Source organism: Octopus sinensis, linkage group LG21 (genome assembly GCF_006345805.1).
Source record: "Octopus sinensis linkage group LG21, ASM634580v1, whole genome shotgun sequence".
In the NCBI taxonomy this organism is placed as follows: Eukaryota; Metazoa; Mollusca; class Cephalopoda; order Octopoda; family Octopodidae; genus Octopus; species Octopus sinensis.
The window spans coordinates 3537087-3561641 of record NC_043017.1 but is presented as its reverse complement, the minus strand read 5'-3'; the positions used below and the strand labels follow the sequence as shown (position 1 = coordinate 3561641).

Genomic DNA, 24555 nt, shown 5'->3' with positions numbered 1-24555 from the left:
ACAACACACCATCCAGTGCAGCCCTGACTACTTGCCAGTCACACTACATCGCATTCGTTTGTAACGTGCATACATCAGGGCTTCTGAGAGGACAGAAAGAAAGACAGAGGGAATGGACGAGAAAGAGAAAGAAAGAGAACAACAGAGATAGAGAAAGAGAGATATATAGTGAGAGAACGAAAGAAAAGGGAGTATGAGAGAGAGAGAGAGAGGGAGAGCTGAAAGGATCCCCTTATCAACAGGATGTTTGCAATCAGGATCAATTTGATGATCAGAGTAACAGAACAGGTTTGTTATGTCATATAAGCCTGTACAGCAGCTTGTAGCCTAATAGCTTGGTTGCTTTAATCTCATCGTTATGTACCATCATATCAACAACAATGAGAAACATTATGTGGCCTCTTGACTTGCCAGAAAAAGCAACCAAATCTCCCTCTGATCACACCTCCACTGTCTTCAAAACAGGAAGGATTCATTTAACAATGTAATCCTAAACAAAAAAGATTGGATAGTTATGCCACGGCATATGGCGTAGTGGTTAAGAGCAAGGGCTAATAACCCCAAGATTCCGAGTTCGATTCCAGGCAGTGACCTTAATAATAATAATAATAATAATAATAATAACATAGAAAAATACCTTAGGAATGAGAACCCAGGTTCGAAATTTCCCCAAGACACCTGAAGAAGGGTGGAGGGTATATCAGCTGAAACGTTGTGTTAACAACAAACAAGACGAGGGCAAATATCCATTGAATATAAATAATGCAAATAATGTACTTTACATGGTTATTTCACCTGCAAAAAAACAGAAGAGAAAAACAACAGCCAAATCTTTCTCATGTGGCACTCATATCACCATCATCATTTAGCAGGTTCTCCATACTTCCATGAGGGAGACAGAATTCATTGAGGCTGATTTTCTACAGCCGGATGCTCTTCTTGTTGCCAACCCTTACTTGTTTCCAAGCATGGTGATATTTCCCATGGCCGGATATGAGTTCCACAGAAGACTGGAAATAAACAGTATTGCTTGCGTGACTGTGATACCCATCTACAACCGTCATATGATGTTAAGACAAGGGCACACACACACACACACACACACACACACATATACGTATATAACAAGCATCAGTCAACCCAGGGCTGTTGTAGAAGACACTTGCCCAAAGTGTCATGCAGTGGGACTGAACCTGAGACAACATGGTTGGGAAGCAACCACACAGTCACATTCATCATCATCATCATCATCGTTTAACGTCCATTTTCTGCGCTAGCACGGGTTGGACGGTTCGACCGGGGTCTGGGAAGCCAGGGGCTGCTCCAGGCTCCAGTCTGATCTGGCAGAGTTTCTATGGCTGGATGCCCTTCCTAACGCCGGATATTATGGGTCAATAAAAACAAAAGTCAAGATGGTCACAGATGGAAGGCCTTTGGTAATCGGTCGATCAATCAGGGTTGACCTGGGGGTAAGGGGTTAATAAAAAAAAATATCAAAAATATTACGGAGATGTACTTGCATAGCGAGCAACTTGATCTGAGATCGTGTGCTGGAACGAAAACAATTGCAGTGTGGAAGGTGTTTATAAGCCATTTAAGAAACACACAAAACCGTTAGATTCACTTCAACATTCAAATTTAATTTGCCAAAATCTTTTCGTCGCTTTGAGACCGCGACCTGTTCACTGACAAAACCTCATGCTGCACAATGTTTTGTCAGTGAACAGGTCGCGGTCTCAAAGCGACGAAAATATTTTGACAAATTAAATTTGAATGTCAAAAATAATCTCATGAAATTAAATAAATCAAATTCTTGTTCTCTACCTTTACCAGGATCCGCTGTTTGGAACTTTGAATTATTTTTGCCGTTTGGGAATGAGGAAAAGCACACAATATGCAATTTGGGAAATTTCTCTTGAAAATAGTGTTTCCAAGCGATAACAAGCGCTGGCGGTACAAGGTCAAACTTGTTGAGGATCAGGATTAAAGATTTTCCTAAGTCGTCGATAACATGGTCGTATAATGCTGGCGAAAGGTGAACAGCCTGTAGAAGGAACAGAGAAACTAAATGTTAAAAAGCATAAGAAAAGTCACGAGGGGGGTTGGACAAAATGCCTTCAGGTATTAAGTTATGGCCCTTCATGTTCTGAATTCAACTTTGCCCATCCTTGTAGGGCCAATACAATAGGGTACCAGTGAAGCATTAAGATTAATATAATTGAAGGTGGCAAGCTATCAAAAACATTAACACGCCGGGCAAAATGCTTAGCAGTATTTCGTCTGCCGTTACGTTCTGAGTTCAAATTCCGCCTAAGTTGACTTTGCCTTTCATCCTTTCGGGGTCGATAAATTAAGTACCAGTTACCCACTGGGGTTGATGTAATCGACTTAATCCCTTTGTCTGTCCTTGTTTGTCCCCTCTGTGTTTAGCCCCTTGTGGGCAATAAAGAAGTAAGATTAGTATAATTGACTCATGTCAACCTACCCAAATTTCTGGTTTTAAGCCTTTTTTGAGAACTATTATTCCACCACAAACTCTAGTCTTGTTTCTCTCAATGACCCTGAGAGTAATGCTAGCAGAGTGCAAGCTCCTGTTAGCGCCCCCTATGCTGGACAAGTCAAACATCTAACTTCAGCACAATTTCCATCAACTCAATTATATTCACAAGGTCACAAAGATTTCGTTGAAACAAGGCAATGGTAAAAGACATTGGCCTAAGATGCCATGCAGTGGGACTGCACCACACAGAATGTGACGAGGCGGCTCTTTGAAATACAGGTACAACTTGTGTTTACCAGCCGAGTGGACAGGAGCAACATGAAGTAAAGTGTCTTGCTCAAGGGCACAACACACCACCAGGAATTGACCTCACAGTCTTACAATCATCAGCCCTAACCATTCAGCCATATGCTTATGTGCCGTGGTAGTTTATTGGGTGTTAGTCAAATATATTTAATGTGTAGATTGAATTGTTTTATTATTATTATTATTATTATTATTATTATTATTATTATTATTATTAATCCTCATAAAATTCAGTTTTACAGTTAATTACATAGGGAAAACAATACTGAAAGGGAAAAGCTGGATAAAATAATGTTCCACTTTATCATTTAATGAATAATAAAATGTACACACAAAGATATGTATAATGATATACAATTTATAAACGAGCAATTAAAAATTGTCCACTGTTACTTGGTATTCAGCTAAATGAATAATCTTCAGTCTTTCCATGAAATTCACACATAGTGAAAGTACCATAGCAGCTAATTGCCTTTTTATGGGTACAACAGAGGGATGGACAGAGAGAGAAATGGAGACATAATTGGTGGCTTATTTTTACTGTGGGGTACTACATTGGCAGAATAGTAAAGTGGCAAGCTGGAAGACTCGTTAGCACGCTGGGCAAAATAAAAAAAATGGAGGTATGTGGCCTAGTGGTTAGAGCAGCGGACTCTTGGTCGAGGGATCGCGGGGTTGAATCTCAGACCGGGCGATGTGAGTGTTTATGAGCGAAACACCTAAGCTCCACTCGAAAATGGGTCAGTCGGTCCTAAGAAGCAGGCAAAAGCTTCCACGAAAGGCACCTTATGAGAAGAAGGAGGCAAGCTGGCAGAAACGTTAGCACACCAGGCGAAATGCTTTGCGGTATTTCATCTGCTGAGTTAAAATTCCGCCGAGGTCGACTTTGCCTTTCATTCTTTCTGGGTCGATAAATTAAGTACCAGTTACACACTGGAGGTCGATGTAATCGACTTAATCTCTTTGTCTGTCCTTGTTTGTCCCCCTCTATGTTTAGCCCCTTGTGGGTAATAAAGAAATAATAATAGCAAGAGCATTAGATAAAAATTGCTTTCATTACAGCTCTTTACATTTGGAGTTCAAATTTTTGTAGTGTCACCTTTGCCCCTCATCATTCCAGGGTTGATATAATTGACTGTTTCTACAAGATTATGCAAGATTAACTAAAAGTAAGATGAATAAATCAGACATTCAACAGAGCAATCCAAATGCTAAAGGGTTGAGATGGCTCTGTCTCTGGCCATAGGACAGATGTGTTACAGCCGGCCCGGGGCTAAACAACAACAAAACAAACAGCGCTATACTTACAGGATGTCTTATGTCTATGATGAGGAGTATTATATCCGACATTTCCAATACTCTCCACAGTTGTCGCCATGTCTCCAGATTCAGTTCAAAATAACTGAGTTCTTTAGGACTGTACTGGGAATGAATGTTATCAAGGTATTTCTGCAAAGAGAAAATAAAAGCTAATTTACACAAACATACATGCATATCTATATCGATATATATACATACATATATATATATATATATATATATATATATAAGAAATTGATCAACACATAAGGTCAACAAGAAGAGTACTCCGTCTGATGATAGTCTGATATTAATGTATGTGTTTCACACCACATGTATTACACACCTACGTGAAACTATTAGTGGCATGTGTAATACACGTGGAGTGAAATGCATACATTAATATATATATATATATATATATATTTATGTATATATATATATATACACTAAGCACCCACTACACTCACGGAGTGGTTGGCAACTCCGAGAGTGTAGTGGGTGCTTTTAAAGTGCCACCGGCATTAGGGCCAGTCTGGTGGTATTGGCAACGGCCACGCTCGAAAATGGTGTTTTTTACGTGCCACCTGCACAAGAGTCGGTCCAGCGGCACTGGCAACGACCTTGCTCGAATGCTTTGTTCACATACCATCGGCACAAGCGCCAGTGAGACGACACTGACAACAATCACACTCAAATGGTGCTCTTTATGGGCCAGACAAGCATTACACAGATTACAAAAAAAAAACAGAAAAAAAGGGTTGACTATTTATTAGCTTTGTGCTGCAGGGAAAAAAAATCCTTTTCTTTCATTCTTTTCTTTCATGAAATTGTGACTAATTTATCCAGGTAGCTCCCATATTACCATAGAGATTGATGAAAACAAATATAGATCTCTGTTTGAAGGGACAGAGGAGGAATTGACACAGGGGGGAAGTTATCCTCTCAGGAGAGATTTCCATCCATTCACAGTATGGGGTTTTTGTTTTTTTGTTTTTTTTATGTTAGACACTCGTCTGCTGAATAGGGTTATTAGTGACTCATTCTGATTGGTTAATATTTACACAACAGATGCCGGTTGGAAACACGGTACAACTACAATAGACCAATGTGATAGAACAAAGAATTTACAATAAAGGTTTTTATTTGCTCCCATTCTCTCTCTCTCTCTCTGTTTTCGTCTCTTACTCACAGATGAAGGACAAAACCAAAAACAATAGACTGAATGTCTTTTATAGCCTCATCACAGGCAGAAGCAATGGCTGTGTGACTAAGAAGTGTGCCTTGCAACCATGTCATTTTGGGTTCAGTCTCACTGTGTGGCACCGTAGGCAAGATTCTTCTATTATGAGTGAATTTGATAGACCAAAACTGTGCGGAAGCCTGTTGTGTGGAATATATATATATATATATATATGGCATCCAGCTGTAGAAACACTGCCAGATCTGACTGGCCTGGTGCAGCCTTCGGGCTCCCCAGACCCCAGTTGAACCGTCCAACCCATGCTAGCATGGAAAGCGGACGTTAAATGATGATGATGATGATGATGATGATATATATATATATGGCAGGAGTAGCGTGTGTGGTGGTGGCGGCGGTCGTGGTGGTGGTGGTGGAAGAGGTTTTGGCAGTGGTAGAGGAGGTAGTAGTGGTGGTCGTGGGTATAGTGATGATGGGGGTAATGGAAATAGTAGTAGCAGTGGTGTTAGTGCCACCACAAATACCACGCTGCCATCATCACCATCATTATCTTCACTGTTGCTACTACTACTACTATTACCACCATCACTAATTAAGGTTATCCTCATCATCATCACTACCATCATACATGTGTGTGTGAGTATTTGTATGTATGAGTGTGAATTCCACCAAAACCCACCCACCCACCCACTCCACCCATGCCCACATCAGTCTATTGTTTTCTCAGCACTTTTGCCTGCAAGGGATAAAAAAAAAATTAAAAAAATAAAATAAAAGGCTTGATTATTATTTTCTATCAAATATCCTCTTTAACCTTCCCCAACCCCCCACCTCTCTCTCTTTCTACATACACACACACATGAGAGAGCAATTGTGTGTGTCTATTATGCAACACCACCAAACTATAAAGTTTGCATAACCAATCCATTTTATTTGACATTTGGGCTGGGAAGAAATGGCAATCCCATCAGATACTCAAACTCACCCCCATTTCCCCCCCCACCTTCCTCCTACTCAGTCCTTCTTTGCTTCCTTTCCCACCACCCTCTATCTCCCATAGTCACAAAAAAAACAAAAAAACTTTTAAATGCCAACACTATATTATTCTAAAGATATAACCTATGTAAGTATGTAGCTGGTAGTACTAACACACCGTAGCCTTTTGGGAGTGACATGTGCTTTTATAACAGTGCTGGCAGCACTGTTAGCACTTTGGACGAAATGCTTAGCGGCATTTCATTTCTCCTGGTCCTTTCGGTGCCGAGTTCAATTACCACTGACATCACCTTTACTTTTTGTCCTTTCACAGTTGATTAAAATAATTAGCAGCTAAGTACTGGGGTTCATGTAATTAACTTGCCCTCTGCCCTTAAAATTGCTGGCCGAAATTTTAAACAATTATTACGCCAAGCAAAAAGCCTTAGTGGCATTTCTTCTGTCTTTAGGTATTGAGTTAAAATTCCGCCAAGGTTCACTCATCCTTTCAGGGTCAATAAAACAAGAACCAGTTGAGCACTGGGGGGGTGTCGATGTAATCAACCAGCCCCCTCCCCCAAATTTTCAGGTCTATGTTTCTTTAGTAGAAAAGATTATTATTATTATTATTATTTATATTATTATTATTATTATTATTATTATTATTATTATTATTATTATTATTATCTAAGATGGTTAGCTTGCAGAATCGTTAGCATGCTAGGCAAAATGCTTAGCAGCATTTCATGTCCTTACATTCCGAGTTCAAATTCTGCCAAGGTTGACTTTTCCTTTCATCCTTTCGGGGTCGAAAACAAAGTACCAGTTATGCACTGGGGTCAATGTAATCGACTTAATTCCTTTGTTTGCCCCTCTATGTCTAGCTCCTTGTGGGCAATAAAGAAATAACAATTATTATATCTTTATTCAAGAGGCAATAAATTGGCAGAATTGACAAAGCAGTGAACAGTATGCTTCTTTAGATTTCCCACCCATGCTAGTGCCACTTAAAAAGCACATGCACTGGTGCCATGCTTGTGCAATGTATAAAACACCCATGGTTGTGCCACATTTAAAGCACCCAAGCTTGTGCCATGTATATAACACTGGTGCTGATGCCACATAAAAAATACACAGCATAGGCGCAGGAGTGGCTGTGTGGTAAGTAGCTTGTTTACCAACCACATGGTTCCGGGTTCAGTCCCACTGCGTGGCACCTGGGCAAGTGTCTTCTACTATAGCCTCGGGCCGACCAAAGCCTTGTGAGTGGATTTGGTAGACGGAAACTGAAAGAAGCCCGTCGTATATATGTGTATATATATATATGTGCGTGTGTGTGTTTGTGTGAGTGTGTTTGTCCCCCTAGCATTGCTTGACAACCGATGCTGGTGTGTTTATGTCCCCGTCACTTAGCGGTTCAGCAAAAGAGACCGATAGAATAAGTACTGGGCTTACAAAAGAATAAGTCCCGGGGTCGAGTTGCTCGACTAAAGGCGGTGCTCCAGCATGGCCGCAGTCAAATGACTGAAACAAGTAAAAGAGTAAAAGAGCATATTGTAAAGCGGTTGGTGTTAGGAAGAGCATCCAGCTATTAAAACCGTAGCAAAACAGACAACAGGAGCCTGATGCAGCTCTCTGGCTTGCCAGCTCCTGTCGAACTGTCCAACCCAAGCCAGCATGGAAAACAGACATTCAACGATGATGTACAGATCTTGCAACGGCTGGATTTCCCTTTCATTCTCCTGGGCCCAACAAAATAAAGTGCCAGTTAAAAACAGCGTTTGGTTCATCTGCCTGTTAGCCTCCCACCAAAATGTGTGCGTCTTGTGCCTGCCAATGTCAGAAATCATTATTTGCAAGAAATTATTACTACTATTAAGCATTCTGAATACAAGACACGACTCCATTCTGCTTGATTTGACATTTTCACACGAAACCAATTATAGAAGTTAAATTCACTCCACCCCCCAATCTGATTTCGCAGATCTCCAAAAAAGTCTGAAGGACAAGCGTGTACTTACAATGAAGTATCCGTTTACATAGATTACCTTCCTGGCAATATGATTTATAGTCAAGATAATGATATAGAATGTGTGAAAATTCGTGTATACCATTGCAATTACTTGTGTGTGTGTCCATGTGTGCTTGTCTCATATGTTAGGTTTCTAAATCTAGTTCGTTAACACTGTCAGACTGTCTCCATGTGAATACATTGATATGGGCCTACTTCCTTCAGGCCTCTTGTCGCCTTCTCATGGTAAGCATAAATGTGTGGCACTTGTCGCTTAGTTCCAGGTCAGCCCTGATCAAAGGAGTTAAAATTACAACTGAAACAGTTCCCCTTTTTTTTTGAGATATAGTATATTCGTGATAACACATTATTCAAGGTGCCCTGCCTCTCATCATTATCATCATAATTGTTTAATTTCTTTTTTCCAATTTAATAAGAGTCAAAATTAAAACTTAAACTATTCCCTTTTTATTCAGATACAGTATATTCATGGAAGGCACATGGCTCAGTGGTTAGAGCACCAGGCTCACAATCATGAGGTAGTGAGTTCGATTCTCAGACTGGGCTGTGTGATGTTTTCTTGAGCAAGACACTTTATTTCACATTGCTCCAGTTCACTCAGTTGTAGAAATGAGTTGTAACATCACGTCATCCAACCAAAGTACAAATATATGGGAAACTACAAACTGTATCATCTCTTGTGAAAGGTAGAAGAGTCCAGTTTGCTGGACATTGTAGAGCTGAAAACGAGGTAATTTCTGCTCTTCTCCTCTGGAAGCCATCTGCTCGCAATACCAGAGGGCGTACGCTCTCCTACCCTGATGTAATCTCCAGGGATACAGGCATCCAGCAACAGGACCTCCATAATGCTATGATGGACGGTGAAGTCTGGCGTAGCATAGTAAATTCCACTGTCTCGACCACGGTCGAACAATGATGATGATCGACCTTTGTGTCCTTTTCCTTAGATAACATCGGAGGCGTAAAGAGAGGAGACTGGTAAGTATGGGTGACTGCTGGTCTTCCACAAAACAACCTTACCCAGACTTGTGCCTTGGAGGAGAACTTTCTAGGTGCAATCCCATGGTCATTTGTGACTGAAAGGGGTCTACTTTCAGTATATTCATGATACATATTATTTACTGATACACATTATTCATTTAATTTCTGTTTTCCAGTTTGGCAGGAGCTGTCAAGCTGAAAGGCTGCACCAGGCACCAGTCATCTGTCCTGGTATGCTCCAATTGCTCCCACAAGCCCATTTTATTGTGCCCACAGGCTGGTATACTTATATATACAAAATATAAATTTTTGAATTGTAAAATTTATACAATATTTACATGCCTATCTGTGACACAAGTAGCTTTTCCTCTGGCTTGTTGGTTCCTGTCATACCATCAAATAAATGCCAATATGGAATACAGACATTAAATGATGACAATGATGTTTGTACACACACACACACACACACACACACACACGCAGGTGCATATTACAAACTTGCAGTTTCTTATTTCTTTATTGCCCACAAGGGGCTAACCACAGAGGGGGCAAACAAGGACAGACAAAGGGATTAAGTCGATTATATTGACCCCAGTGCGTAACTGGTACTTATTTAATCGACCCTGAAAGGATGAAAGGCAAAGTCGGCCTCGGCGGAATTTGAACTCAGAACGTAACGGCAGACGAAATACCGTTAAGTATTTCGCCCGGCGTGCTAACGATTCTGCCAGCTCACCGCCTTCAAACTTGGATAGTTTCTATCTACTAAATTCCACTCAAAAGATACTGGTCAGCCTGAGGTCATAGTAAAAGACACTTGCCCCAGGTGCCATGCAGTGGGATGTGGAGGTATGTGGCTTAGTGGTCAGGGTGTTGGACTCATGATTGTAAGATTGTGGTTTCGATTCCTGGACTGGGTACTGCGTTGTGTTCTTGAGCAAAACACTTCATTTCACATTGCTCCAGTTCACTCAGCTGGCAAAAATGAGTAATCCTGTGATGGACCGGTGTCCAGTTGAGGTGGGGAATACATACACCATGGTAACCAGGAAACTGGCCCTTATGAGTCTGTATGACTTAAGGAAACTTTACTTTTTTTTTTTTACTTTCTACATGCAGTGGGATCATACCCAGGACCACATGGTTGCAAAGCGAAGTTTTTAACCACACAGCCATGCCTGCATCAGTAATAAACTTTGTCGTTGCAAGTCTGACTCTGACTCAAACCATTTCACAGAAACAGTCCAACTGATACATAAACAAACTAACATCACTTTGAGTAAACATTCTGTGATAAAACAACTCAAACAAATGGTCTTCTCCAGGATTTTTAGTCAGTTGACATTGGATGGCACCAGGAAATGTCTGTACATGTTTTGACATATCCAAAAACAAAAAGTACAAAAGGGGAAAAAAAACCCAACCAAAAATGAAAGAAAATGTTACACAACTCTATTTACATAAATGTGTCAAAAAGATTACAAGACAAGAAAGATATTGCGAGTGAGGTTTGTTTTTATTCTGTGTTAAATATAAATATAAATTTAAATATTTCTAAAATTAATTTCCCTATTTGATGGAGTGACAGACAGTTCTGTAATCAAGCTGAATAAGTGAGTGAGTGTGTGAGTAATTCGGTACAAGTGGAGAGAAGTAGAATGTGGAATGGTTAAGGGTTAAACAAACACAAGCCAGAATGAAACGGTATTGACAATACAGAGTTATTGACAACACAGTTATGAGGTGAAATGAAAGTGGAGGGTCGTCCTAATGCAAAGATATTTCATGGAATGCCAGCATCAAAGAACTACAGCACTTGAATAAAAACAGAAAAATGGGATCGACATGGCTAAAATGTCAGGTCTCTGACCAAAGGCCTGATTTGATCATAGGCTACCTTACATGGATTCAGTGTATGTGAGTATGGTCAAGCAAATCGACCCCAGGACTTATTCTTTGTAAGCCTAGTACTTATTCTATCAGTCTCTTTTGAGATGTAAACACACCAGCATCAGCTGTCAGGCGATGATGGAGGGACAATCACAGACACAGAAACATATACACACACATACATATATATATATATATAATATATATATATATATATATATATATATATATAATATATATATATATATACATATATACATATATAGGATGAGCTTCTTTCAGTTTTCGCTTACCAAATCCACTCACAAGGCTTTGGTCAGCCTGACGCTATAGTAGAAAATACTTGCCCAAGGTGCCATGCAGTGGAACTGAACCCGAAACCATGTGGTTTGTAAGCAAACTACTTGCCACACAGCCACTCCTATGCCTAACATTTTACCATAGTTCAGCCTACAAAAGTTAATGTGTGAAAAACAAATTAGGAATTTTGAACGAAGATTCTATAAAACTAGATTTTAAACATTGAATGGCTATGGCGGGTGGAGGGCTCAACCACAATAAAATAGCAGTCAAAGGGTACCATAAATAAAAAAATGGTTGGGAATCCCTGCTAAACTTATATGGGGCTAAATAATTGAAACAACAATGAATGATACAAAAGATCTTATAATCCTAAATACACATGTCTAATTAGAAAATAAGATTTATTAAGACTGGAACATCTTTGATCTTCAATCTACCAAATCAAGGCTAGCCTAGGGTTAAATAACAACACCCTCATAAAAATATGTCTCGTTGAAAGAAATATGCATTTCTCAAGAACGAATTTTTAGGATTATCACATAAATTTTCTCAGCCAGTTAAAAAGTAATAAATGAAACGTTCCCTTGACAAAAAAGTTGATATTAATATCAAAAATGCATTCATATAGACATATTTATAAGAAGAAGAAGAATATAAAGGGAAAAAAAATGTTCAAATTAAAGAAAAACTGCATATTTTCCAAGCTGCAATTTTATGCCTCACAGTGTCTCGCCCCTCGTCACAGGTCTTATGTCATGTGTCATAACAACAGATGTATGTGAGGTGTGTGTGTGTGTGCATGACTAACCCACCAGAATGTAATAACTAGTTAATACCTGACTCAATGAATCCAGTAACCACTAAATTCCAAAAAAAAAAAAAATGACACTAATAACAAATTAAAACCTTGATCTAAATCTTATAAAATATAAACCCCTTATAATTCTTCAGCTGCAAAATTAAAAGACAACAGAAGCAATTAAGAGTATATCTAGATCCTCTACACCTAGCCCACACCCCAACTCCACAAACTCCATAAAGCACTTGAGGTCAGCCAACACCTTAGGAGTTTCACCAAGTTTATGCTATTATTCCTGGCAGCACAGAGGTCATGAGTTCAATTCCTGCCAGCACACTATACCCTTGAGCAAGACACTTTATTTCACATTGCTCCAGTCCACTCAGGTGACAAAAATGAGTAGTACCTGTATTTCAAAGGACCAGCCTTGTCACAGCTTGTGTCATGCTGAATCTCCCTGAGAATTACACTAAGAGTACATGTGTCTGTGGAGTGTTCAGCCACTTGCATGCTAATCTCATGAGCAGGCTGTTCCATTGATCGGATCAACTGGAACCCTCGTCGTCGTAACTGACAAAGTAACCATTTATATATTTAAATCATTAAGTCATCGTTATATCACCAAAGAAAGCTGGCAGAATCGTTAGCACACCGGACGAAATGCTCAGCAGTATTTTTTTTTATGTGGCGCTATGTTCTGAGTTCAAATTCTGCCAAGGTCGACTTTGCCTTTCATCCTTCCGGGGTCGATAAATTAAGCATCAGTGAAACAAACACTGGAGTCGATATAATTGACTAGTCCGCTCCCCGACAAATTTGAGGCCCCGTGCCTCCAGAAGAAAGGATTATATCACTAGAGACTTTGCCCTCATACAGAGTTTGATTCAAGAGCAAATACACTGCATTCTCTTGCAGCACCAAAGAGAATCTGGGAACAGCAGCATATGCTAAAGGACACACGGACACACAGACACATCAGCTGAAAGAGCCATATCTACGATGACAAACGACACAAAACAATGAATGAAGTGAGACAAAGTCAAGACAATATGGTTGGCAGTCTCACACCACCTCCAGCCCCCCAAATTCGTAGACATTGTGTCTCAAACTATTCTAATTAGCAGTTGACTATCATTCCAGAATTATAGTTACCTCTGACCCAAAATGTTTGCCATAAGTGTGAGGTGGGGAAAGATAAGAGGGAGTCAGTGAGAGAGTGATAGAAAGAATAAAAGAGAGAGAGAGAGAGAGAGAGAGAGACAGAGAGGAGAGACAGTGAGTTTTTATTTTACATACCCTTCAAAAATTGCTCTTAAATGTGGTTTTGGTTGTTTTGACTGCTTCTTCTAGCGTGTAAAAATTACCTGTTAAAGGTAGTTTTCTCTTGTGTTTAAAAAATGTACACTATTTTATATATATATATATATATATATATATATATATATATACTACACTCGCAGAGTGGACTACACTCACGGAGTGGTTGGCGTTAGGAAGGTCATCCAGCTGTAGAAACACTGCCAGATCAGACCGGAGCCTGGTGCAGCCCCTGGCTTCCCAGACCCTGGTCGAACCGTCCAACCCATGCTAGCGCGAAAAACGGACGTTAAACGATGATGATGATGATGATGATATATATATATATATGATAGGCTTCTTTCAATTTCCATCTACCATATTCACACACAAAGCTTTGGTCATCCCAAGGCTTTAGTAGAAGACACTTGTCCAAGGTGCCACGCAGTGGGACTGAACCCGGAACCATATGGTTGGGAAGAAAACTTCTTAACACATGGTCATGCCAGTTTAAAAACCTGACCTGAGATTGAAACAATTACATCATCAAAGACTCATGTTAAGCATTTAATAACAGAAAAAAAAAGAAACATTTATTTTTTGTTAAATCTGTTATTTTATGAGCGTGGTTAATTTCAACAACTTAAACACCCATTATCAGTTCAATTTCAAGTGAATGAAATAAGAAACATTACAGAACGAAAAAAAAGGAAGAAAAAAATAGAGGCTTATAAAATCTGGTCCGTAATTGATTTTTTATAGATGCAGTAGAATTATGTAATGCCAATCTCAGTGAAGTGTAATAAAGCATTATGACACTTCACAAGAAATGATACTATAGAGAAATAATTAGGATAACATGAACGTCAGAAATACGGTGCATTGTTAAACGGCTAAAATGACACTTGTATTGTATAATAAATCTGTCTTTCTTTTGTAAACTGAGACAAGACTTTACTAAAGACATTAAAATATGAGCCGATCTTGTTGTTTAAGAACCAGCCAACCGAGTAAATATGTATTTCAACTTGTCAAGAACTAGATTGAATTTACTAGATAAAGATATATTTTTTAACAACTTCATACATTTGTGTGTGTGTGTGTGTGTGTGTGTGTACATACAAGGGGGGTGCTGTAAAGTTTCTGGTTTTAAGGGCATTGGGAAAAGCCTGGTTGGAGGTCCAGCCTTTCAAGTACTTTTATAGGGCTTAAAAAAAACTGAAGGGCCCATTGCAATAAGTGTATTTTATACAAAATGTTCCCCTCTGAGAGGGGAATATGTTTGTATAAAATCATAATGTACTGATTCTTCCATATTTCCTTTTACCCAAAGCCAGGAACTTTTCAGCAACCCCTTGTATATATACATGTATGTGTGTGTGTGTGTGTGGCGGGGTCCTTGTTTTGACATTGCATGAGGGTTAACAAATGCCATTCATTTCCAGTCTTCTATGACTAAGAGTGAGATAAACTGAGAAACAAAACACAATCTGGAGAAAGAATGTAAGGAAATTAAAGCATCCTTATGACAGCAAAGAAAAGCGCACATTCACTCTCTGCATAATAATAAGAGGGAGTCAGTGAGAGAGAGAAAGAAAGTAAGAATAAAAGAGAGCTAGAGAGAGAGAGAGAGAGGAGAGACAGTGAGTTTTTATTTTTCATTCCCTTCAAAAATTGCTCTTAAATATGGTTTTGGTCGTTTTGACTGCTTCTTCTAGCATGTAAAAATTACCTGTTAAAGGTAGTTTTCTCTTGTGTTTAAATGTACACTATTTTATATATATATATATATATATATATATATATATGATAGGCTTCTTTCAATTTCCATCTAGCATATCCACACACAAAGCTTTGGTCATCCCAAGGCTTTAGTAGAAGACACTTGTCCAAGGTGCCACGCAGTGGGACTGAACCCGGAACCATATGGTTGGGAAGAAACTGAGAAACAAAACACAATCTGGAGAAAGAATGAAAGGAAATTAAAGCATCCTTATGGCAGCAAAGAAAAGCGCACATTCACTCTCTGCATGCGATTAGACTGAAAAGTTTGTGAGGAACCCACTGACCCAATTTGCTGACTTCTCCAATGGTACACAGGTGTCGATGAATGGTCGAATGATCAAATCCAAGCTTCTCTGCTAGTTCGTCAAACAAACCAACTGCAAGGAACCTGCTCCTCAATGTTGGTGTTGATTAGAAACAAGCCATCCCTGATTGAGTAGATGTACGACTAAAAGTATTCCAGCTGAGATAATCCCATCTTTTACCAATTTATATTAAGCAATCTGTAGAGTGTGGTTGGTGAGAATTAGGCTGCTGTTTCTAGCAGGATGAGCAACTACAAAGAACTTCCTGAACATGTACAAGAAAGACATTCAAACAACTTTGTGTGTATGCATGTGTGTGTGTGTGATACCAATATAAAAATAAAACGTTGTTAAAAGCCAAAATTACCCAATGAGTCTGTGAAAACAATATCTCTGTCGACACAGTTTCAGAGTCAACAGCAAAACAAACAGGTATTATATAATAGAAATAATGTTTTTGGGACATATATATATAATACAGAGAGAAAAGAGAGAGGGCTGGATAATATAGAGTGGATATATATGTGAGGGCGCGTGGCTTAGTGGTTAGGGCATTCGGCTCATGATCGTAAGGTTGTGAGTTCGATTCCCGGCGATGCGTTGTGTCCTTGAGCAAGACACTTTATTTCACGTTGCTCCAGTCCACTCAGCTGGCAAAAATGAGTTGTACTTGTATTTTCAAAGGGTCAGCCTTGTCACTCTCTGTGTCACGCTGATTATCCCCGAGAACTACGTTAAGGGTACACGTGTCTGTGGAATGCTCAGCCATTTGCACGTTAATTTCACGAGCAAGCTGTTCCGTTGATCGTATCAGCTGGGACCCTCGTCGTCGTAACCGGCGGAGTAAAAAATAGGATATATATATATATACACACACACACACACACACATATATACATATATATATATACACAAATACACACATACTCACACACAGTAAAATAGGAAGAATGAGATGTAGGTGTGATTGGAAAAAGGGGGTAAAATGTATGTAAACAATTTTCTAAAAAGAGGCTGATGGTTGTTAATATAAATCTCTTTCCAGAATTCACATCAAGGAATTTCTCTGAACTTTGATGCTATGAAAACAACAGTGAAAGAACTGGCTCCACATACTGGATTTGACCTGCTTGAACTCGCCCAAAAAGCTCCTTCTAAACACCCTACCACCTTAAGTTTGATAATTAAAGACCCACATGGATCAGCCAGGTTCGGTCCACAGTGTGGCACGTTGGGGCAAAATGTCTTCTATTACAGCCTTGAGCTGACCAAAGCCTTGTGAGTGGATTTGGTAGACAGTAACTGAAAGAAGCATTTTTCTGTGTGTGTGTGTTCCATCACTGCTTGGCAACCAGTATTGGTGTGTTTATGTCCCCATAGTGTAGAGGTTCAGCAAGGAGACTGATAGAATGTTTACCAAGCATTAAAAAAAAAAAGAAATAATATCTAAGATGAGTTGCTTGTGTCTTCAAGCACCACCTTGAAAAATTTTAATCAAGTGAATCGACCCCAGTACTTTTTATTTTCTTGTAAAGCCTGGTAGTCTTTCTTTCGGTCCCTTTTGCTGAACTGCTAAGTTACAGGGATGTAAACACACTAACACCAGTTGTCAAGCGGTGGTGGGGTACAAACACCGACACAAAGACACACGTATATATACATATATATATATAGCAAAAATTTAGATTCAGATGAATCGGGTACTTAAGTTGAGGCACCAGAATTTAGTACGGTATTATCCATACAGTTTCAATTAAATGGAGTCGCTTGAAACGATTGTACTGCATAACCTCTGGATATACAGTTGCCTATTTTGACTATATATATATATATATATATATATACGATGGGCTACTTTCAGTTTCCATCTACCAAATCCACTCACAAAGCTTTGCCCAGCTCGAAGCCTATGGTAGAAGACACTTGCCCAAGATGCCATGCAGTGGGACTAAATCCGTAATCATATGGTTGGGAAGCAGACTTCTTACCACACAGCCACCCCTCTGCCTATATAATTATAACTTTTCCAGGCCGTTATTAACATTGTTGTTCGAGATACAAAAAAAAAAAACCAAAACATTTGTTTAAATTTACTTTACACTCACACAATGTTTTAATCAGTTCAATATTCAACACCACCAGGTGTATTTTTCTCAGATATATATACATAGATATAATACATATCTATATATATATTATAATATACACATACATGCATACACACACACATAACATATTATATATTATATATATATTATCTATATATTTACACATACATGCATACACACACACATAACATATATATATATATATATCTATATATATATATCTATACAATACATGCATAAACACACAATACATATATATATACTTATATATATTATATATATATATATTATCTATATATATATATATATATATATATATATAAACATAATGCATACAAACACATACATATATTATATATATAATATATATATATACATACATATTATTATATAAATATACATACATATAATATATATATATACATATATATATATATATATATATACATATATATATATATATATAACATATAATATATATATATATAATATATAATATATATATATACATACATATATATATATATATATACTATCATATATATCTATATATATATATACATACATATTATATATATACTACATATATATATTATATTATATATATATATATATATATACATACATATATAATATACATATATATATATACATATAATATATACATACATATATATATATAGGTGTATATATATATATATATATACATACATATATATATATATATATATATATATACATACAATATATATATATATATAGGTGTATATATATATATATATACATACATATATATATATATATATATATACATACATATATATATATATATATATAATACTATACATATATATATTATATATATATATACATATATATTATATATATATATACATACATATATATATATATAATATATTACATACATATTATATATATATATATATATACATACATATATATATATACATATATATACATACAATATATATATATATATATACATACATATATATATATATATATATAATACATATATATATATACATATATACTATATACATATATATATATACATACATATATCTATTATACATATATATATCATACATATATATATATACATATATATATACATACCATATATACATATATATCTATATATATATATATTAATACATATAATATATATAACATATATAGATATATATATATATATATATATATATATATATATATATATAGATCAATAGGTACATGGTACTGGGCTGGATTAAAAACTGTATTAATGACTTAAGAGGAAGCTCCATTTTCACCATTTTCACCTTTAAGTTTACTAAGTTCATTCTTTGTGGAGGCACATGGCCTAGTGGTTAGAGCAGCGGACTCACGGTTGGGAGATCGTGGGCTTGAATCTCAGACCGAGTGATGTATATGTTTATGAGTGAAGCCCCTAAGTTCCATGTGGCTCTGGCAGAAGGTAAAGGCAAACTTCTGCTGACTCTTTCGCCACAACTTTCTCTCACTCTTTCCTCCAGCATCTAGCAGCTCACCTGCGACAGACCGGCATCCACCTGAGCCAGACACGGCTTGAGAAGGAACAAACAAGGTTCATATTTCAAGAATAAGACTGTTGATGACAAATAGTTATCAAACAGATTGAGACGTAAATATCAGTTTTAAATTTTGGCACAAGGCCAGTAATTTTCAGGGGTGGGGGAAAATCTTTATATTGACCCTAGTGCTTAACTGGTACTTATTTCATTGACCCTGAAAGGATGAAAGGCAAAATGAACCTTGGCAGAATTTGAACTCAAAACGTAAAGATAGATTAAATGCCACTAAGCATTTTGCCCCATGTGCTAAAGATTCTGCCAGCTTGCTGCCTTAAACTAAGACAAATATTAGTTTCTAAAATTGGTACAGTGCCACAAATTTTAGAGAAGGGATTAAAACTGATTGATTCATTGCCCCCAGTACATGACTGGTGCTTTATTTTACTGATCCTGGAACTATGAAAGACAAATTTGACTTCAGTGGGACTTGATCTCAGTACATAAGAACCAGATATCGCACAGCATTTTGTCAACCAAGTCTGCCAATACACTACCAGGAAGTGAAGAATATTCAAGCATTTAGCATTCAGATTATTTCATCCAAAGTGATACTCATTTATTCACCTTGTCTTGAATTCATCAGGCATTATCGTCTCATAGCCTCAAGATTTTGAAGCTGTGACTGTTTCGTTTTAGAATGATATTGTAGAGTAGTTGTGAGAGGCTGGATCTGGCCAGTTTCAAAATAAAACAAGGGAGAATATTTGGGCCAGATATGGTTGGTTTAAATGCAAAAGGATTAAACAGGTTTCTGTCCCTAAAGATAAAGAACTTAATAATAGTATAGTAAAAAGGAAAATATTGTGGCATCTAATTTTTAAATTTTACGCACTTACCTTTCTCTGTAGTAAGTAATATTATGCAAATTACCTCCTTTTTTTTTTCAGTTTTACAGTTTTAAAGGAGTAAAATGGAGAGAAGGTGACCCCTACCAAAACCAGTCTGGGTCATATGGTACACTCTTAGCAATAATACAGTACTACGATCCACCACCACCACTACCAATCATTAAAACACTTTGAGGAAGATTTAATGGTAAAAGGTAGAACAAAGTTTGACAAGATTTCAAAATTTCCATTTGCTTCTCTGACACACTTATAAAAAAAAACACAGACACACATTCTTACATATGTAAAAGTGCACGTACATACACACACACACACAGATAAGCAGAACATTGACATACAGTTTACCTTGAATGGCCAGTTCTAAAAGTGATTTCATCAAAGACGTGTGATTCTAGTTAATTCCTTTAAGAATAGGCATGTGCTGTTATTACTGAGGTTAGGCTGTGAGCACATCAACTAATTAGCAAAGAACACCAATCAAAAGGCTTTCCTCATTCAAAGAGACTTGTTAACTCCTTAACATAAACATATACTGTTAATTAAACACACATTAGATAGCCATAATGCCTCATTTGAGGAGTCAAGGTAGAATTAAAATAACATTTCATCGTCACGTGTGTGTGTGTGTGTATTTGTATGTTTGTATATATATATGTATATGTGTATATATATATATATATCTTTTTATTATTTGTTTCAGTCATTGTTTCGGTCATTTGAATGCGGCCATGCTGAAGCATCGCCTTTAGTTGAACAAATCGACCCCAAGACTTATTCTTTGTAAGCCTAGTACTTACGCTATCGGTCTCACCTGCCGAACTGCTAAGTTCCAGGGACACAAACACACCAACATTGGTTGTCAAGTGGCGACTAACACAGACACAGACACACACACACACATATATATATATATATATATATATATATACGACGAGCTTCTATCAGTTTTCATCTACCAAATGCACTTACGAGGCATTGGTCAGCCTGAGACTATACCCATAAGACACTTGCCCAAGGTGCCACACAGTGGGACTGAATCCGGAACCATGTGGTTGGAAAGCAAGCTTCTTACCACATAGCTACACCTGCACCTATATACATACATATATATATATACATACATATATATATATATATACATACAAAAGTGAGGATCAGAATCGAAATCGATCAATGGAAATTGCGGATGTGCTACCAGTGCCGGTGGCATGTTGAAACTCTGCTTGTGAAGACCCATTGAGGCAAGTGAGGATCAGAATCGAAATCGATCAATGGAAATTGCAGATGTGTTACCAGTGCTGGTGGAATGTAAGAGAACATTCCGTTTCGCGACCGTTGCCAGCACCGCCCCGTTTCGTGTCCGTTGCCAGCCTCGCCTGGCCCTCGTGCCGGTGGCACATAAAAAGCACCATCCGTTCGTGGCCGTTTGCCAGCTCTGTCTGGCACCAGTGCGGGTGGCACGTAAAAAGCACCCACTACACTCACGGAGTGGTTGGCGTTAGGAAGGGCATCCAGCCGTAGAAACACTGCCAGATTTGACTGGGCCTGATGAAGCCTTCTGGCTTCACAGACCCCAGTAGAACCGTCCAACCCATGCTAGCATGGAAAACGGACGCTAAATGATGATGATGATGATGATGATGATACACACACACACACTTATATATATATATATATTTTTAGGTGCAGTGTGGCTGTGTGGTAAGAAGCTTGCTTTCCAACCACATGGTTTCGGGTTCAGTCCTACTGCATAGCACCTTGAGCAAGTGGGTGTCTTCTTGTTGATTTGTTAGATAGAAACTGAAAGAAGCCTGTCGTGTGTGTGTCTCTGTTTGTCTCGTAGCACCACTTAACAACTGGTGTTGTTGTGCTTATGTTTTTGTAGCTTTGAGGTTTGGCAAAAGACCACACAGAGGGGACAAACAAGGACAGACAAACGGATTAAGTCAATTATATCGACCCCAGTGCATAACTGGTACTTAATTTATCGACCCCGAAAGGATGAAAGGCAAAGTCGACCTCGGCGGAATTTGAACTCAGTACATTCTGTTAAGTGGCTGACATTAGGAAGGGCACCCAGCAGTAGGGACCCTGTGCCACAACAGACAGTTGGAATCTGGACAGTTCCTGTTAGCCAGCTCCATGGAACATTAAATGATGATGATGATGATATCTCTTTCTCTTTTTTTTCTCTTTTACTTGTTTCAGTCATTTGACTGCGGCCATGCTGGAGCACCGCCTTTAGTTGAGCAACTCGACCCCAGGACTTATTCTTTGTAAGCCCAGTACTTATTCTATCGGTCTCTTTTGCCGAACCGCTAAGTGACGGGGACGTAAACACACCATCATCGGTTGTCAAGCAATGCTAGGGGGACAAACACATACACATACACATATACATACATATATATATATATATATATATATACGACAGGCTTCTTTCAGTTTCCGTCTACCAAATCCACTCACAAGGCATTGGTCGGCCCGGGGCTATAGCAGAAGACACTTGCCCAAGGTGCCATGCAGTGGGACTGAACCCGGAACCATGTGGTTGGTAAGCTAGCTACTTACCACACAGCCGCTCCTGCGCTCAATATATAGATATTGGTGTATAATTTTAGGGAGATTTCACTGCTATATTTAGCAGGCTGAGTACGTATGTAGAAGTTTACAATAACAAACCCCCCACTGGTAAAAACTGAAGGACACACCTGTTGCTGCGGAGGCAACCATGTTAACATGTTGTGGCTGTAGCGCACTGGACTGAAGTACTGCTTGAACTTGGGTAAGGAGAGAAAGAGAGGAGAGAGAGAGAGGGGGGGGCCAGGAGTTGAATTGTCTGTCAGGCTGTTCCCCTTCTCTTTCTCTGTTCACTTTTATTGTCTCCCTCTCCTTTCATCACACACTCTCTCTCTCACTTGCTCTCTCTCTCTCTATATATATATATATATATATATATGTATCGTATGTATGCACAGAGGCATGCATGCATTTATGCATTTCCTTCCATATATATGTGTGTGTGTGTGTATGTGTGTGTATGTAAATACACAGACATGCAAGTATATATATATGTGTGTGTGTGTATATGTATATATATACAGTGCACCTGAGGATTGTATACAACAATTTCATTATTTTATATATATATGTATGTAGACATGCATATACATATATATATATATGTATGCAAGCATGTATGTAGACATGTACATATATATACACACACCCATGCATGCATGCATATATATATATATATATATATATATATATATAGATAGATAGATAGATAAGTAGATAGATAGATATATTGAGACAGAGAGAGAGAGAAAGAGAGACCCTCCCCACGTCCAACTCCCTTACCAACTAGCCGACAGTCCCAGCTACCCACAATCACAATGACCTGACAGCAAGCCTGTCTTGTACATCAACAATTCAGGTTACCCACAACATAAAAATAATAGGGGGGACCAGAAAAGACACACACACACACACACTTGCAGGCATTCACACACTTATGCAGAGACAACGCAAAACACTGCTGCACACAACATACATTTACAGTCATCCACACACTCATAATACACATACACAATGATAGCACACACACACACACAATCCAGAAACACACAAAATACTCCAATATATATGCAAACACACAATACATTACATTTAAACACACAGCCAATGAGAGATAATCTTTACGTGGTTGCTCTATCTTGTTCATGTGGTGATGATGCTCTCTTTTACTCTCTCTTTCACTTGTTTCAGTCATTTGACTGTGGCCATGCTGGAGCACCGCCTTTAATCGAGCAACTCGACCCTGGGACTTATTCTTTTGTAAGCCCAGTACTTATTCTATCGGTCTCTTTTAGCCGAACCGCTAAGTAACGGGGACGTAAACACACCAGCATCGGTTGTCAAGCAATGCTAGGGGGGGACAAACACAGACACACAAACACACACACACGCACATACGACGGGCTTCTTTCAGTTTCCGTCTACCAAATCCACTCACAAGGTTTTGGTCGGCCCGAGGCTATAGCAGAAGACACTTGCCCAAGGTGCCACGCAGTGGGACTGAACCCGGAACCATGTGGTTGGTAAACAAGCTACTTACCACACAGCCATTCTGCACCTATAGGAATGCTCATGTATAATCATCACATGATGCTAAGTCAAAGATACATGAAAACATGCATATGCACACACACACATGCACAGAGAGGCATCAGGAGGTTCTTAGCTTAACGGTACAGAATGTTCAACTCAAATTTGAGACATATAGGGTTCGATTCTCTGTAGAGGCTT

At 38.3% G+C, this 24555-nt stretch overlaps 1 protein-coding gene across 1 annotated transcript in view; it reads right to left on the bottom strand.

Annotated features, from left to right (window-relative positions):
* Positions 1-24555, bottom strand: part of LOC115222905 (guanine nucleotide-binding protein-like 1) — a 92439-nt gene that overhangs the window by 29452 nt on the left and 38432 nt on the right. The window contains exons 5-6 of the mRNA XM_029793292.2: positions 4115-4255; positions 1825-2044 (exon numbers count right to left, since the gene is read on the bottom strand). Coding sequence (XP_029649152.1) covers positions 1825-2044; positions 4115-4255 — 361 coding nt within the window. The remainder of the gene's footprint in view (positions 1-1824; positions 2045-4114; positions 4256-24555) is intronic.